The sequence below is a fragment of the Pelodiscus sinensis genome, chromosome 3 (assembly GCF_052426305.1).
Source record: "Pelodiscus sinensis isolate ZL-2025 chromosome 3, ASM5242630v1, whole genome shotgun sequence".
Classification (NCBI taxonomy): domain Eukaryota; kingdom Metazoa; phylum Chordata; order Testudines; family Trionychidae; genus Pelodiscus; species Pelodiscus sinensis.
The window spans coordinates 59,727,209-59,742,094 of NC_143054.1; the positions used below are offsets into that span (position 1 = coordinate 59,727,209).

Consider the following 14,886-nt stretch of genomic DNA (forward strand, 5'->3'; position numbering starts at 1 on the left):
ACAATGTTACTGACATAGCAAGCTCAACTATTTAACAAAAGTTTGTCTGCTACTGGCATTTCCAAAGTAATTATCAGCAAATTACAGAACTACTGTACTCAACTACGGTTACTCAATGTCTGCCTAGCATAATATTGGCATATGGCATACCAAATACCGTTTTACATAGAGCCTTTCATACTGGTATTCCAGCAGTTTGCAGTGAAGTAAGCTAGTGTAGTGACTGTATAGACAGAAAGAGCTGCCCTAAGGCAATTAACAGAGGGTATGTCTAGACTATATGCCTCTGCCGACACAGGCATGTAAACTAGGCTACCCAACATAGTCAAAGAAGCCGGGATTTAAATATCCCCAGCTTCATTAAAATAAACATGGCCGCTGCACTGTGCCAGCTCAGCTGATCGTCGGCACAGCGCGCAAGTCAAGATGTGGATCGGTCGACAAGGGAAGCCTTTGTCGACCGCTCTTGTAAACCTCGTTTCACGAGGCATAATTGAGCGGTCGACAAAGGCTTCCCTTGTCGACCAATCTGCATCTTGACTTGCGCGCTGTGCCAATGATCAACTGAGCCAGCACAGCACAGTGGCCATGTTTATTTTAATGAAGCTGGAGATATTTAAATCCCGGCTTCTTTGACTATGTTGGATAGCCTAGTTTACATGCCTCTGTTGGCAGAGGTACGTAGTCTAGACATACCCAGACTGCTTTACCCAAGAAGGAATGGTAAACCATTGTACCCCTTATTCTTTTCCCAGAAAGGGCAACCAGATGTTCAAGCTGAACAATCAGTAGGACTTCTATTCATCCTTTCATCCAAAGGATGGATAGCACTTGAAAAAAAATGAAGTACTCTAGAACTCATCTTATAGGAAGGAATGACTTCTGCCTGTATCCTAGAAGCTAATATTGGCATTTCCTAAATCAGAAGTTTATGCATTCTCAGTGATATGAGATGATACCATGGGACAGAATGCTGTCATCTGAGCAATGCTATCCTAACTGCTTATATCATAAACCATGACAAAGAGTAAAAGTGTTTCCTTCTAGGTCAATAATCGTTTGCCAAGGTACTTCTAGGGGCCCTATCACTATAGGATCTGAGAATCTCTCAGACAGTAATGAATCACAACAACTCTGAGAATAGACACTGAAGCAAAGACATGAATGGCCTTTCTTACAATCACACAGGAAGTTTAAGAACAGAACTCAGATCTTCCAGCCCCATTACATTGTTTTAACCACAGACTCTTGAGTGCTTTGACCAAACTATGTGAACCAATGTCACTCATTGAATTATCAATTTAAATATATATATAGCTATAGAAAAAAAACATGAGAAAGCAAAATGATGAATGAAAGAAAAAGCATATGTTCCTGTCAAGGCTGTCTCCCACTCTGGCACTTTGAGTGCAGAAGATGGATACCTGGCAAGAGACTTTAAAATACTCTGGCACTAAAGACTTCTGCTTAAAAACTCCCCAAGGTCACAGATTCCTTGAGGGTGGGTGGCACACTGCCACCACCCAAATGCAACAAAAAAAACCGTTTCTGAGTTCTCAGAAAGATGCACTTGGGAATTTCTTTCTGTGGGGTACCCTCAAGTTCTTTAACCCTCCCTCTGGAGAGAACTTTAAAGCAAACTGTAATTTCTTAATAGCTAACTCTTTAATCTCAGGCACATGCACACAGAACCTCCAGTCTTCTAGGAAACAGGAATCAGATTGTAGTAATTAACAAAACAAAGAAAACATCCTTGGTAAAGCTTACTTGGTTGCTAGGATTTACGGAGCAACTGAAAAAAAGGCAGATTAAGAACACAGAGAATAGCCTCCCTGGGATTCAGTTTAGAAAGTTACAGTGAACAGGAGGTCGAGGGGGAAGAGAAGGGAGGATAAGTGCATGGGCTCAGCACAACAAACCCCACAATTAAGAAAATAACCTGATCATGTCTGACTACACAGGCATGGATGTTGCTGAATATTGCATGCTTGCTTCCTGGCTTAATTCATGTCTGTAGTTCTCCTCTGGTTACACAGACTGAAACAGGAAGATCAGTGCTTGCCATTCAAAAAAACTACAGTGTTGTCACTGGCTCTCCTGGCTCCCTGCCAACACTTCCTGGAGACTCTCAAGGACCCACTGTCTCAGGGTTTAATGCTTACTGGAAATTTAGTTAGCTGAATGGCTGTAATATCCTGAAAAAGTTAGTAGTACCCCTCCCATTCATCATAGCACCAGTTCTTTTCCCAACTGTGAACAAGGCGGTGACAGACAGGTAGTTGGATCTTTTTTCTAGGGTCTAATTCTGAAGTCTTTAGAACTGCACAAACAGCTGAGGGCAGATTTTGGTACAGGACATCTATTTTAAATGTCTGGTTATCCTAAAGGAAAGTGGATTGGGACATTTTTGTATCTTCCTACCAAGGTACACTAGCTTTAAATTGATATATAAAAGAATTCTCATTGGTAATTAAAAGAACGGAGAGTGGCAGCAATATTTTAACAATGAGCTCACTAAAAGAAAAAAAATCCCTTCAGGCTTGGAGACATTCTGACTGACAGGATTTATTTGCAGACATTAGGGGTGAGGGATTAGCATATTTCTTTACTTTCCCATTTAACAGACAAGGTCTCCTATAACCTTTATCTAGAGATGAGACCCTGATGTATGCTAAGTTTCTCTCTGATGGAAGTGCATATTTGCTCCTAACATACTGATAGGATAGGCAAGGGCTCCTAACCTGTGTCATTTGAAGAGAAGGGAGACAGTTTGGAGGGTTCAGAAAAACTGTACTATTTTGAAAATGCCTCTCTCTCCTCCCCCCTCCCAATCCAGTCCATTCTAAAGGAAAATATTTGCTCTTCAAAAGTATTTTAATGAACTGCTAGGATAAGGACTTCTGGCAGGGATAATAATTTAGTATCCAAAGATGGGGAAGATACCATCAGAGATGGTAATTCTCTTAACTTTCCAATCAAGTTAAGTAAGCAATTTTGACTAGAGCTCCTTAAAGCCCCCTAACCAAGATGTTAGTGAAAAAGACTGACATGACCCTCTTGAGTATAAATTGAAGTCTGTCATTTTCTATTACCCTTCTATAATAAGTTGGCTGATTGTCTGAATTCCAACTGTGTCACTTATATTTAAGATTGGGATTTCAACTGCACATTCATAGGCTGTCTCTGAGCTCCAGCAGGCATATGAAGGAATCCTAGAACCTGGGGCAAATGGTTGCTTTTGATGTAGCAAATTACTTGGGGAAGTCATTTGTTTTTTAAATAGCACAAAAGTTGACAATCATTTGTATCTGAGGTGGTTGCACAGGTTTGTACACCCACATTTTAAGGTCATTAGTAAATACCATCTTTAATCTTTCAGAAAGGGGCATGGCTAGGAATGAATCAAGCCCTACACTGACCCAAGCAGAAAAGTCAAAGCTGCAGCCTACATTTTGGGTCAATATAAGTGGCAAGTGTGCTTATGTATTGTGAAAACCACCCAGCAAAACTTAGGGAAATACATACGTGTATAATTATCAGGTAAAGTACCCACAAAACACAACATGAAGCCATGTGGACTGGGCATTTTCCTCCGTTTTCTTATTAAGTCATCAGAAAGCGGTCAGAATGTTCCAATGATCTGAATCTATTCTCCTTAAAAATTTGTCACTTGAAATGCTATATAGATATTTCCTTATGTCTCTTTTTCAAAGTTAAATATTTGCCTCCCCCACCCTTTGCAGCTGTAAAGATCATAGATCCACCAGAATCATCAGGTGATGATATTTTACCCAAAGACAGAACTTTGCCTGTCTTTATTGATTCAAGTGACAACTCCATCTCCCTGCCTGAAGAAGCCACCATGGCCATATTACCCACTGACCCAATCACACTACTGCCAGCAGTGACCAGTCCATCTCACAGCCACTCCATTATCATAGACCAGTCCTTTGAAATAACAGGTTCACCAACACCAGCAGCTGAGAGCGGCATCACTACTGGCTTCGAAACAGGAGTGCAGGATATTGCTGCAGAACTGGATGGAGTCAACCCAATGAGCACAGCAACAATGGATGAAGTGGAGTATGGCAGCGGATATATTTCCGTGTCGGAGAGCCAACCAGCAGAATCTACCCCAGCTCCTTCACTGAAGTATGTGACCACTAGCTTGATGACAACAGCAGCCAAAGGCAAAGAGCTAGTGGTTTTCTTCAGCCTGAGAGTAACCAACATGCTTTTTTCCGATGACCTCTTCAACAGGAGTTCTCTGGAATACAGAGCACTGGAGCAACAATTCATGCAGCTGGTGAGTAAAAACAGATTGTCTGTAACGTACAGTATTCAAGCACACATTAAAGAAAAAAGATTTTCCTTGTTAGCTTATATTATTGCTCCCCTGGTTAGCAAAAGCAATGAGAAGAGACAAGCATCTATGATAGTGACTACAAGGGGCATTCAGATTGTGATTTATTCTGACCAGATCACTATGATAAGGTCAGGCTGGAAAATACAATTGCATGAAGTAGAACATAGTGTTGGACCCGATCTTCCAGTTTAATAAAACACTTTGAACTACTGTAACAAGTAAGTTTTTTTAGGCTCAAATGCAGGCTAACAACATGTAGCAGTGGTTTACAAAGGAAAATACATGTAAATAAAAGACATCTAAAATATTTATCCATGCAAGAAACTACGCACATTATTGTTGACAAGTAATTTTAATTGGTTATTTTGAATCTGCATTTCAGTGGTACGGCAACACTAATTACATCTAAGAATTGAGTCTTTAGGCTGAATTTATTATCAATCCTTTTTTAAATCATCATGAGGTATCAGAGAATGTGATTAGATATAGATTTTCCAAACAGATCACTAGAAAAGAGTAGCATGCCTATTATGTCATGTTCTAACTTTCTTGGATGGAGCCTTTAAAAGTAATTGAAGCTGACTTTTTACTGAAGTGATTTTTCTTTATTCAGACACTCCCAAAACACTATGTGTTTCATTACAAGGAAACATGTACCTCAGTGCATTACTAAGAAAGATGCAAATACAGAGACTAATCAAGGTAAACAGAAAGCTGGACTTGATAGTTAAGCACCAAGGAAATAAGTGGATGATTCATGTAACAGTTAATGAAAAGTGAACATAAGTGAAATAAATAACAGTCAGGTATTGACAAGGGATTTAAAGTAAAACAACTTCCTGTTTTGCAGCTGCTTCCATATCTTCAATCCAACCTTACAGGATTTAAGCAATTAGAAATACTTAACTTCAGAAATGGAAGCGTGATTGTTAATAGCAAAATGAAGTTTGCTAAGACAGTTCCATACAATATCACGGAAGCCGTGCACTGTGTTTTGGAAGATTTTTGCGATGCTGCAGCCCAGCGCCTCAATTTGGAAATTGACAGCTACTCTCTTGATATTGAACCAGGTAAGATTGTGTTACTAAAATGTAAAAAGAAAACAGCTGACCTTTCACAGCTTTGATACAATTTATGGTTTACTCAATCCAACTAAAAAAAAAGAGAGAAATTTCTACTTTATAGACTATGAATATTGGGCTTCCAGTATTGTAGACTGCCTATGATCTTTCATTTAAATAGGAAATTATGGCAACCAGAAGTAATTTGGAGATACTCAAACTTTCCTGACTACAGCAATATTTATCAGGCTATAAACTAGGGATATAATGGGAGATGCTTAACTGGTGATGCTTACTGGTTCTGCTTAACCCAGGGGGGTTGAGGGCGGTGCAGATCCTAGCCTCCTGTGGGTAGGGGCTACTCCGTCCATCCAGGCTAGAGTGTCCCCCCCCTTTAATTGGTTAAACATCATGCTTAATTGGTTAACCGATTAAATGGGATTTTACATGCCTTCTATCCACATGCTTTCAAAGTCATCAGCAGTTAGTGGAACACATTCCATCTCATAAAACATCTCCTCCAGACTTTGTTTCCTGACATGCTCATTCCTCATTTTCACCTTAAGTTTAGAATACTATGCCACCAGTTTCTCAACTACTTTCCAAAACCTACATAAAAATTGAAAATCACCTCAAACATACACAGGTTTGAAACATGCTTAAAATCTTTTTGAAGCAAATTCAAATAAATTCCCTTTCAATTGTGAAAATGAGCCATCTAGTGGAAACAATGTCATTACACAGCTAAAGATTTAAACAAACCAAAAATCTTAATCCTATAAACAAATCTCAGCCTTTCACAAGAGGCAGCCAAAAGACCTATCGACAGCTACACACAAAAATAAATACCACAAGAAAAAGTGCATTAGGTAAAATAAATCTTCAAGTATTTTTAATGATCTAACCAAAGTTGCAACAAATTTTGATTGTCACATTGTCCATCAAAAACTGTGTTAAAAGAAAATGAACCAGTACAATTCAGAAGAATACTTAACTCTAGCAGCTAAACAGTGACAGCTTCAAATTTCTGAGATCCACAATGCTGATGTCCACAATGAGTAAAACCAGAGAACCAGAAACCCAGATCTCTTGGTACTGATACTGACCTTCGGCACCACAACAGAAATCATGTACATGAAACTAAAAATGTATAGTTGAAACTGGAAATTTACAAAAGGAGATGAGAATAAGGCAAGTGTTAATATTTTAATCAATGAACTACTTAATGAATCAGATGAACAACTCTCATGATCTCTCAAACACCTACTAAAGATTTTAGTTAAAATAGCCACTCAGGAAACATACGTTCATTTAATGAGCTAAAATGAACAGGGGAATAAGGAGGAGGAGTGGAAGAGCTTAGAAGGTCAGTTTTCATGGGACTAGATTTAATGGTAAAGGACGAGAGAAGAAAAATATAGCATCTGACTCAGAAAGCAGAATTGTCTCTAACAGAATGATCTCCCATGAGTCTCCATAAGGCATTATATACACTTTAAAGAATACATTCCTTTAATATTGGGGGAACAAGCAATATGAACTGATAACTAGGGAGAGAGTCAAATGTAATCTGAGATGAATGCAAAATACAAGGCCAGTTTTCACACCACCAATTACAAAAGAGATTCCAACACAAATTGTATCTTTGCAAGCAAATACCTCTGAACCCAGGAGATGAAGATGTGGAGAAATAAAATGAGAAAGTGAAAGCTCTCCATGGAGCTGTGGAAAAGGCAAGGAAAGAGTAAATATTGACTGTACAACATTTGCAGAGAGATGCAGCTGAGGGAAATGAACCACTTGCAGTACTCACCATTCCTGTGTATAAATCACAAAGTGGTACTGCTTCCAGCATGAAGGTAAAGTAGGATTGCACAAAATTTCAAATGCACAGTCAGGTTCCCTCTACTTAACATTCACTAGACTGCTGTGAGGAAAGCCAAATTCTCCATTAACCATTAGCTTCCTGGCGTTAAGCAGAGTTCAGCTAATGCCCCGGGTCTAGGTACACATTCCACAGGCGGCCTTCAAGTCTGACACCCCCTTGGCAGTGTGGACTCCCGCCCAAATTGTCTAGACCTTGAAACAAGTGCCACATCCCCATGCATCCCCAGCAGCTCTTGCATATTCCCTAGAACAGTGGTCTCCAACTTTTTAAAGCATGAGATCACCTTTTGAATTTTAGTACAATCCAGGATCTACCTCAAACCCAAAAACCCTTGCCCCGCCTCCTTCCCGCCCCTCCTCTGAGGCCTCAACCCTACTCACTCGATCCTCCCTCCCCCATCCTCATTCACTTTTATCAAGCTGGGGGCAGGGGCTTGGGGTGCAGGAGGGATTCAAGACTGGGGCTGGGGTTTGGAAAGCAGTCTCCATTTACCACAGGTTGCTTCTGGGTGGTGGTGCAGGGGGCTAAGGCAGGCTCACCTCTGTCCTAGCCCTGCACCACTATTCCCAGCCAATGGGAGCTGCAGGAATTGGTGGCCTGGCCAGCTGTTTTATAACCTACTGCAGCCTTTTGCAGCACCCTGATCAGTCTCGTCAGATGATCACACATCCCTACTGAAAGACTACATTGCCAATCAACTTCTCCTCTGGTAAACCAGTTCTCCTTGGTAAAAGCCAATCTTTTGTCTCAGGTTTCCACCTGAATAGACAACTATTTAAGGTCTGGTCATCAACTATTGTCCTGTATCTAGTAGGTACATACTACAGGCCTGTCGACAAATAGTGAATCCCACATCCACATACAGCAGGGGTGAGCAAAAGAACCAAAGCAGGCTCTCTGCCTGTTGTAGCTCCAGGCTGTAGCTCCCTCTAGGTATAGCATGCCCCTGGCAGGTGGGAGGGCAAGACTTTGCTCATGCTGTGATAATTGGCCTAAGATTGGGTGAAGCTGTGGCATGGCCCACAGCCAAGGGCAACAGGCACATGGAGGGAACCTCCAGCTGTTTTGAGCAGCCTGCAGCTGTGGCAATCAGGGAGCCTGCCTCGAGTTCCCTTTTGGGCTGCTGGCTGGGCGCCACTTAAGATAAATGCATCCCAACCAGAGCCTGCTTCTGGAACTCCACCCTTCCAACTCCCTGCCCCACCTCACTACTCCCTCCTGCCCCAGGTCACAACTCCCTCTCAGACCCTGCACCCTTTCTTACACTCCTCCTCCCAGGTCAAACTCCATTCCTGCACTCCTATCCCCACATGACCCTGTACTCCAGTCCTATGTCCAAGGACATAACCCCCTACTTCAGCCAAACTCCCCCTCAGACTGTACATCATCCACATCCCCTACCCCAAGCTCCCTTCTGCACCTAACCTGTCCCAGACCCCTCCATAGAAAAGTACAGCCCTTGAACATTTAAAAAATCTTGGTGTGCCTTCCCCCCCCCCCCATCAAAAATTATTGCCTACCCTGGATATAGAGCTATTCCAAGGTACAATTTCATATCCACCACCATAATTCATAAGCAGTATATAAACAAATCCCCTGACTCATCACCTATGGAAATGGAAATGGACTGCTCTCAGTCTGGAAAGCATGTTTTTTTAAGGGCCAATTAACATCAACATGACTCTAACCTGAATCTATCACAAGTCTGATCACTTCCCTGAAAGATACTTTTAAAAGTAATCAGTGAACCTATCAACAATTCCACTGTGTCTCTAGCTAACAGAGAATGATAAATCCTTATTTCATGCTTAGGGAACAGATTTCGTGACTGATATTCCTTTTATAATATATAAAGAGATGGATATTATGTAAGTACATTTTAACCATTTTTGAAAATCCATCCTCAATTCATGTCCCACCTTTCATGAAGAGTGAACCAAGATCACAGCAGAGATGCAGTGTCATCAGGAATGATTTGACTGAAAGTGGTAGATTCTTTATTTCTTGTAGTCTTCAGAGAAGACTGGGATGCTGTTGTGGAAGATATGCTTTAATCAAATGGAAGTTATGGGCACATTACAGGAGTGAATGGATGAAATTCAATGGCCAGCAATAAGCAAGAGGTCAAACAAGATATTCTAATGGTTTTCTCACCTTAAAATCTCTACGTCTAATGCATAATTCTAATTTTAATAATATCTATTATATGCACACTTTTTCCCTACTAGTATTTAATCAAAGTTTCAGTTTATGTTGACAATTTTATTTACTTTATTTTTACTTATAAGTAAGCTAAGACAGACACTACTGAGTCATCTAGTTAATAACTAGCCTTGTAAAATGCTGGAGGGAGGCAGGATGTCATTTTGGTGGATCCAGCTCACATTTCTGAATCTTATGTTTCTGTTGCTAACAGGCTCTTTATTGTTGTTCATTTTTTTTTAAGAGAAAAATTGTTTCTGTGTGAACATTGATTCCACTCTAGGCTAAAATCCGCTTAAACCATTTCACTTCCTTTCTGCAAATGAAGAGCCAACAAATGTTGATTTACAAACCTATGCTTTTGCTACAAATTGATTTTTTAAAATTTTTATTCCAAAATTATTAATATGGTAAAGAAATGTTATTGAATGTAGACAGATTTGTCAGCCATTGCAGATATTTACTGTATTATATTGTTGAAATGTCTCTTTTGGTTCAAACTTAGTGCAAAGCAAAGTTCTCCATTCCAATAACAAAGCAGATGCCAAAGTGACATCTTATGAGTACCAAAGATCGATTTAAAACAGCCTTCTTAGTCTTTAATGTGACGGAAAAGCTATTCGTGGATTTGTATAGAAGTTTAGAGGTGAATGAGACTTATTGATCATTCAATCCATTTCACTATCTGCACGGGCAGACGTGAGTGCCCTCAAGCATGGCTGGGATTCTCAGTGCCACCAGGGAGGACTCAGTGTTCCATTTAACATTTCAGGCATCTCGTATGCATCTGACTGCCTCTTCATACTAGGAAGACTCATGCTGAATCCCTTGCTGGTTTTTGACGAGCGGCTGGACTGAAACCCAGCAACAGAAGGAAGCAGGACAAGGCAATCCATAGGAGAATTAGAGGTGCTTGCAGGAGGAAATATGGCTGCATGGTGGTCCTTGCTGGTCCTTACTTCCAGCATCAAAAGACTTAATTGCGTACAGTGTCTCAATAGCTTCCCCCTTTCCAAGCCCAGAAAACCAGCAAATGGTGATGGTTTCATATACCTTATGGAGAGTGTCCTAAAATGTAAAGCATCTTACTTCCACAAAGCCATTCAAACAAAGATCACCCCAAAGAATGCCACGTCTAGCTAGCAGTGTATTACCCACAGGGACGGTGCTGTTTTTCCTTGCAAATCAGATTGCAAGCTACTTGTGACAATAATCACATTTCTTGTATATATGCACAGACGGTACTACTACTCCCCAAGAGTAACAACTAATGGAATCTGAACTTCCACATGCAAAAAAGTCTTTGTAGTTCAAACACAAAAACATGGTTCTGAATATGTGGGAAGGAAACAGCTTGTGCAAGAAAGTATAACATAGCAACTTGCTGTGCGATCTGAGAAAAGAAAAATGTACAGATTCCTTTTTTTCCAAGATATAGTCCCACTAATTGATGTAGAAGGAGCTTGGCTACAGTGAATCTCTTTTGTTCTCTCTAGCTGCCACAAGTTCTGCCAAGTATCCTGGGATAATGCATCAACACATCCATTAATAATGTCTCTGTCTTATTACAGCTGATCAAGCGGATCCATGCAAATTCATGGCATGTGATGAATTTTCACAGTGCATAACCAATGAATGGACAAAAGAGGCAGATTGCCTTTGTAAACCTGGTTATGCAAGCAAAGATGGACTGCCATGCAGGAGTCTCTGTGAGATGGAGCCTCATCTGTGTGTTAATGGTGGAAAATGTGAATTAGTTCCAGGAAAAGGAGCTGTCTGCAGGTAGGTAAATTATATTATTTATTAAGTCTGCTGCATAATATAGTTCCTGAAAATTAGTCACATGAAATGCTGGGATTGAAATGACACTATCAGGAGTGTCAAGTGCAAGCCAGCAAGTGTAAAATTCTATAGACACTTCGACCTAGGTTGTAGTACTGTTACCTTGACAAAGTACCTTACATCATGGGACTATTTGAGTTGTCCAATACAGGTTGAACCTGTCTAGGTCTGCACTTTTGGGACCTGACTGGTGCTGAACAAGACAATTTGACTGACCACGGGAGGTCAGTATTGTCTAGAGGCATTGCCAGCACTTCCACTAATTACTGTGCTCTTAGCAGACATTTAGGGTAAATTAGAGCTAAATAACAGCACAGAATACTGAGAGCCAGGTCTGATGACTATAAACAAATTTTATGGGACCATGAGAAACTTAGCCACACCCATGATAAGTGAATATCCGGCTAACTAAAAACATGCCAGACTATGGATGCTGCTGAACCAAAGCGTGCTGGATTAGAAAGTTTCAACCTGTAGTACTGAATGTCCATCAGAGCATCATAGTCTAGTTCTTCATTAGAAAGAGTGCATTTATTAGAAAGGAAACATTGACCTGCGTCACAAATACCTTGAAACGATCAATTGCTCATTCCAAATGTAACTATTCTGAAATTTTGGAAACCCAAATAACATCTGTTCACATTTTAGGCTATTGGTAAAATAGGTATATCTGCGAGGAATTAATTTTTGTCTGGGCTGTGTAAAATATATGTAAAATATGATAGCAGCTGTCTATTACAAGGCATATAATGAGACAGTTAAGATCTTTGCATGAACATACACCCTGCTGCCCATATTGTTCAAAGTAACCAAGAACATTAGGATTTGATCAGTTGGGAGAGCATGATGTTTCTTACAACTCTTTGAGACTGTGACTGGACACCATAAATATTTCCACAGGGAGCAAATTCAGAAATGCAGACTAATTACTGAGACTGTCATGCCATTCAGACACATACATTTTCCCTTGTGATCAAGAGGAGAATAGACTGTACAGAGGGCCAAAGAGGATGAGGCTCCCTGGACATAAGGATATTACCTAGAAGGCCCAGAACCTTGAGTGCCACTCAGCAGTTTATTGATTGCCATGGTAACAAGCAGAGTACAAATTTGAGGTGTTCCTATTAGCCCACTCACTCACTCTTCGTCCTCACCTCAACAGGTCAGTGTTAATTAGAGCATTCAATATCCACTATAAACAATATGAACATTGAACAACTTCTGCATATCATTATGGCTGTAGGGGAATTACCAACTACTGTTAGTGAGTAAAATGAACATAGTCGAGTTACCTTAACTCTTCTTGCCTATGTTGGCTTCCCGGAGAAAAACAAAAATCTGACACTTGAAGCACCGAGTTCTGAAGGGACACTGCTGAATTCCCTAAATGCAAGCTCACATTTATTGTATTCTGCAATGATAAACTTAACTTGGATCTAATGAGAGGCATTTTTCTGACTGAGGTAGCAGGGGCAGTGATTAAAAAGTATCTGTCACAATGCATTAATTAAAACATATTTCAATTTTAGACAGGCATAGGAAGAGGTGTGTTTTATGTTAGGGTAGTATAGAATCCTCACTTTAGATTGTTCATCAATGACCTCTAACTCAAGAAATGCTATGTGGAGGGAAGGTATTTAAAAGAGAGATATGATTAGAGACGGAATAAATTCTCATGGAATTCAAGTGCAGGGTTTTGGTGTGGCCTGATTATAGAACAAGGAATCAGCCATAGAGCACTGTTTTATATGCAAAAATCTTCAAGGTTCAAGAGTGGGGAGAGACTATATCAGTCTCCAATTTTTTTATATATAATTTACAGATATATTATTCCATGTATTATTAATCATGCTGCTTCATATGGAGACTCTGATTAATTACAATGAGAAAGCTCTTACACTTGGTTGGCAGTTTTCCCTGTATTTTGGGTATAAATACTATGTATTTCCTGCCATCACTCTTATTTGTGTGTGTATTTTTGCTTTCCCCCTCTTTCTATTTAGATGCCCTGTACGTAGGCACCGGTTTTACCATGGGGAGCGCTGTGCAAAGTTTGCTCCAGAACCTATACAACCCTTCATTTTAAAAGCTGTGGTTCTTAGCTTATTAAGCCTTGTTTTTCTTGTCATCATATTAATTGTTAAGGCAAGAAGAAAATGCAAAAGCCAGATCAACTTGGAGTAAGCAGTTAATGATTTTCCCTTCACATTTAAATATTAATTTTCAATTATGTTTTGGAAGTTACAGATTCTTAAATAAAACAAAACTTCTGCATTATAGAGGTCCTGCTCCCAACAACTGTGGCACAGAAAATGCTGTACGAATTAATCCCATTTTTGAACATGATGAACACATCACTAGTTTTTGCCATATGCCTAGTAGCGTAAGTGCTTGTGTCAGTCCTTCAGTGCTCATTGACCAAGGAACTTTACACAACTGTGAAAACCCAACACAGTGTGAAGGTAAAATGCATGCACATACATTCTCATCCTCTTCAATATAAGTTTCCCCCAAATAACAATATGTCTGCTTTCATACATTAACTTCACAACTAAATCAGGTTTTCATTTATTTTCCATCTTGCCTCAGCCATTTTTAAGCTAAAAATACTAATCCCGGAATTTACTAATCAGTTTATAAAATTTACTGGTGCATAGGTTTCATGATAGAACTTTAGAAATTACTTTTTTACAGCTCTTCTGCATGGTTTTGGTGGGCCATTCTATCCTGATAACTTTCCTAATTATTAATACAAAAATTAAACATGAATATCCTTGTTTTAATGTTGTAGGTCACCAGATTATATTACAAAACCAAGACTGACAAGTTAGTGTCTGAAATTCTGAAGTTCCAGCATCATCCAGATCAGATGAAGGTTTGTGATTCCATTTTCAATAAAAGTGTACCATTAATGTTTTCTCTCAACTTCACTTTGTGTAGATGTGATCAGCAAACCACTATATGTACTAGTTTCATATTCCTTTTGAAGCTGAAAAGAAATTTTTGGAAATTACTTTTCCTTGGAGAGGTTGATATGTTAGCCACCTTCTAATTTGACATGTTTTTATGCAGTACTGTATTGTGTGCCAATTTGTATGCCCATTTTCTAATGCAGTAGTCTCTAAAGACATTAAAATTGTAACAAACAAAAGAACTAACGTTAATAGTAATAGTAATCAGATATTTCACTTATTAGTGCTATGTAAGGAGCTGAGATTACTTAAATTAGTCACAGGGCCTTCTTACAAAAGGTACCTACATTTGAATTTGAACACTACCCTGTATTTTACTTTGTGTGAATCTATAATTTAAAGCGTGAGACTTAATAGGATTCCCTCTTTCTTATGCAAAATGCAGGACAATGTAGCACTTTAAAGACTAACAAGATGGTTTATTAGATGATGAGCTTTCGTGGGCCAGACCCACTTCCTCAGATCAAAAAAAAAAAGTTGTTTTTTTTTAATCTGAGGAAGTGGGTCTGGCCCACGAAAGCTCATCATCTAATAAACCACCTTGTTAGTCTTTAA

At 39.6% G+C, this 14,886-nt stretch overlaps 1 protein-coding gene across 1 annotated transcript in view; it reads left to right on the top strand.

Annotated features, from left to right (window-relative positions):
- The window catches only part of IMPG1 (interphotoreceptor matrix proteoglycan 1), a 78,244-nt gene extending 64,271 nt beyond the window's left edge, over positions 1-13,973 (top strand). Inside the window, exons 13-17 of the mRNA XM_089777149.1 lie at positions 3,744-4,306; positions 5,217-5,436; positions 11,089-11,299; positions 13,363-13,539; positions 13,640-13,973. Of these exons, the coding sequence (XP_089633275.1) occupies positions 3,744-4,306; positions 5,217-5,436; positions 11,089-11,299; positions 13,363-13,539; positions 13,640-13,862 (1,394 nt within the window). The 3' untranslated portion in view covers positions 13,863-13,973. The remainder of the gene's footprint in view (positions 1-3,743; positions 4,307-5,216; positions 5,437-11,088; positions 11,300-13,362; positions 13,540-13,639) is intronic.
- The last annotated feature ends 913 nt before the right edge of the window (positions 13,974-14,886 follow it).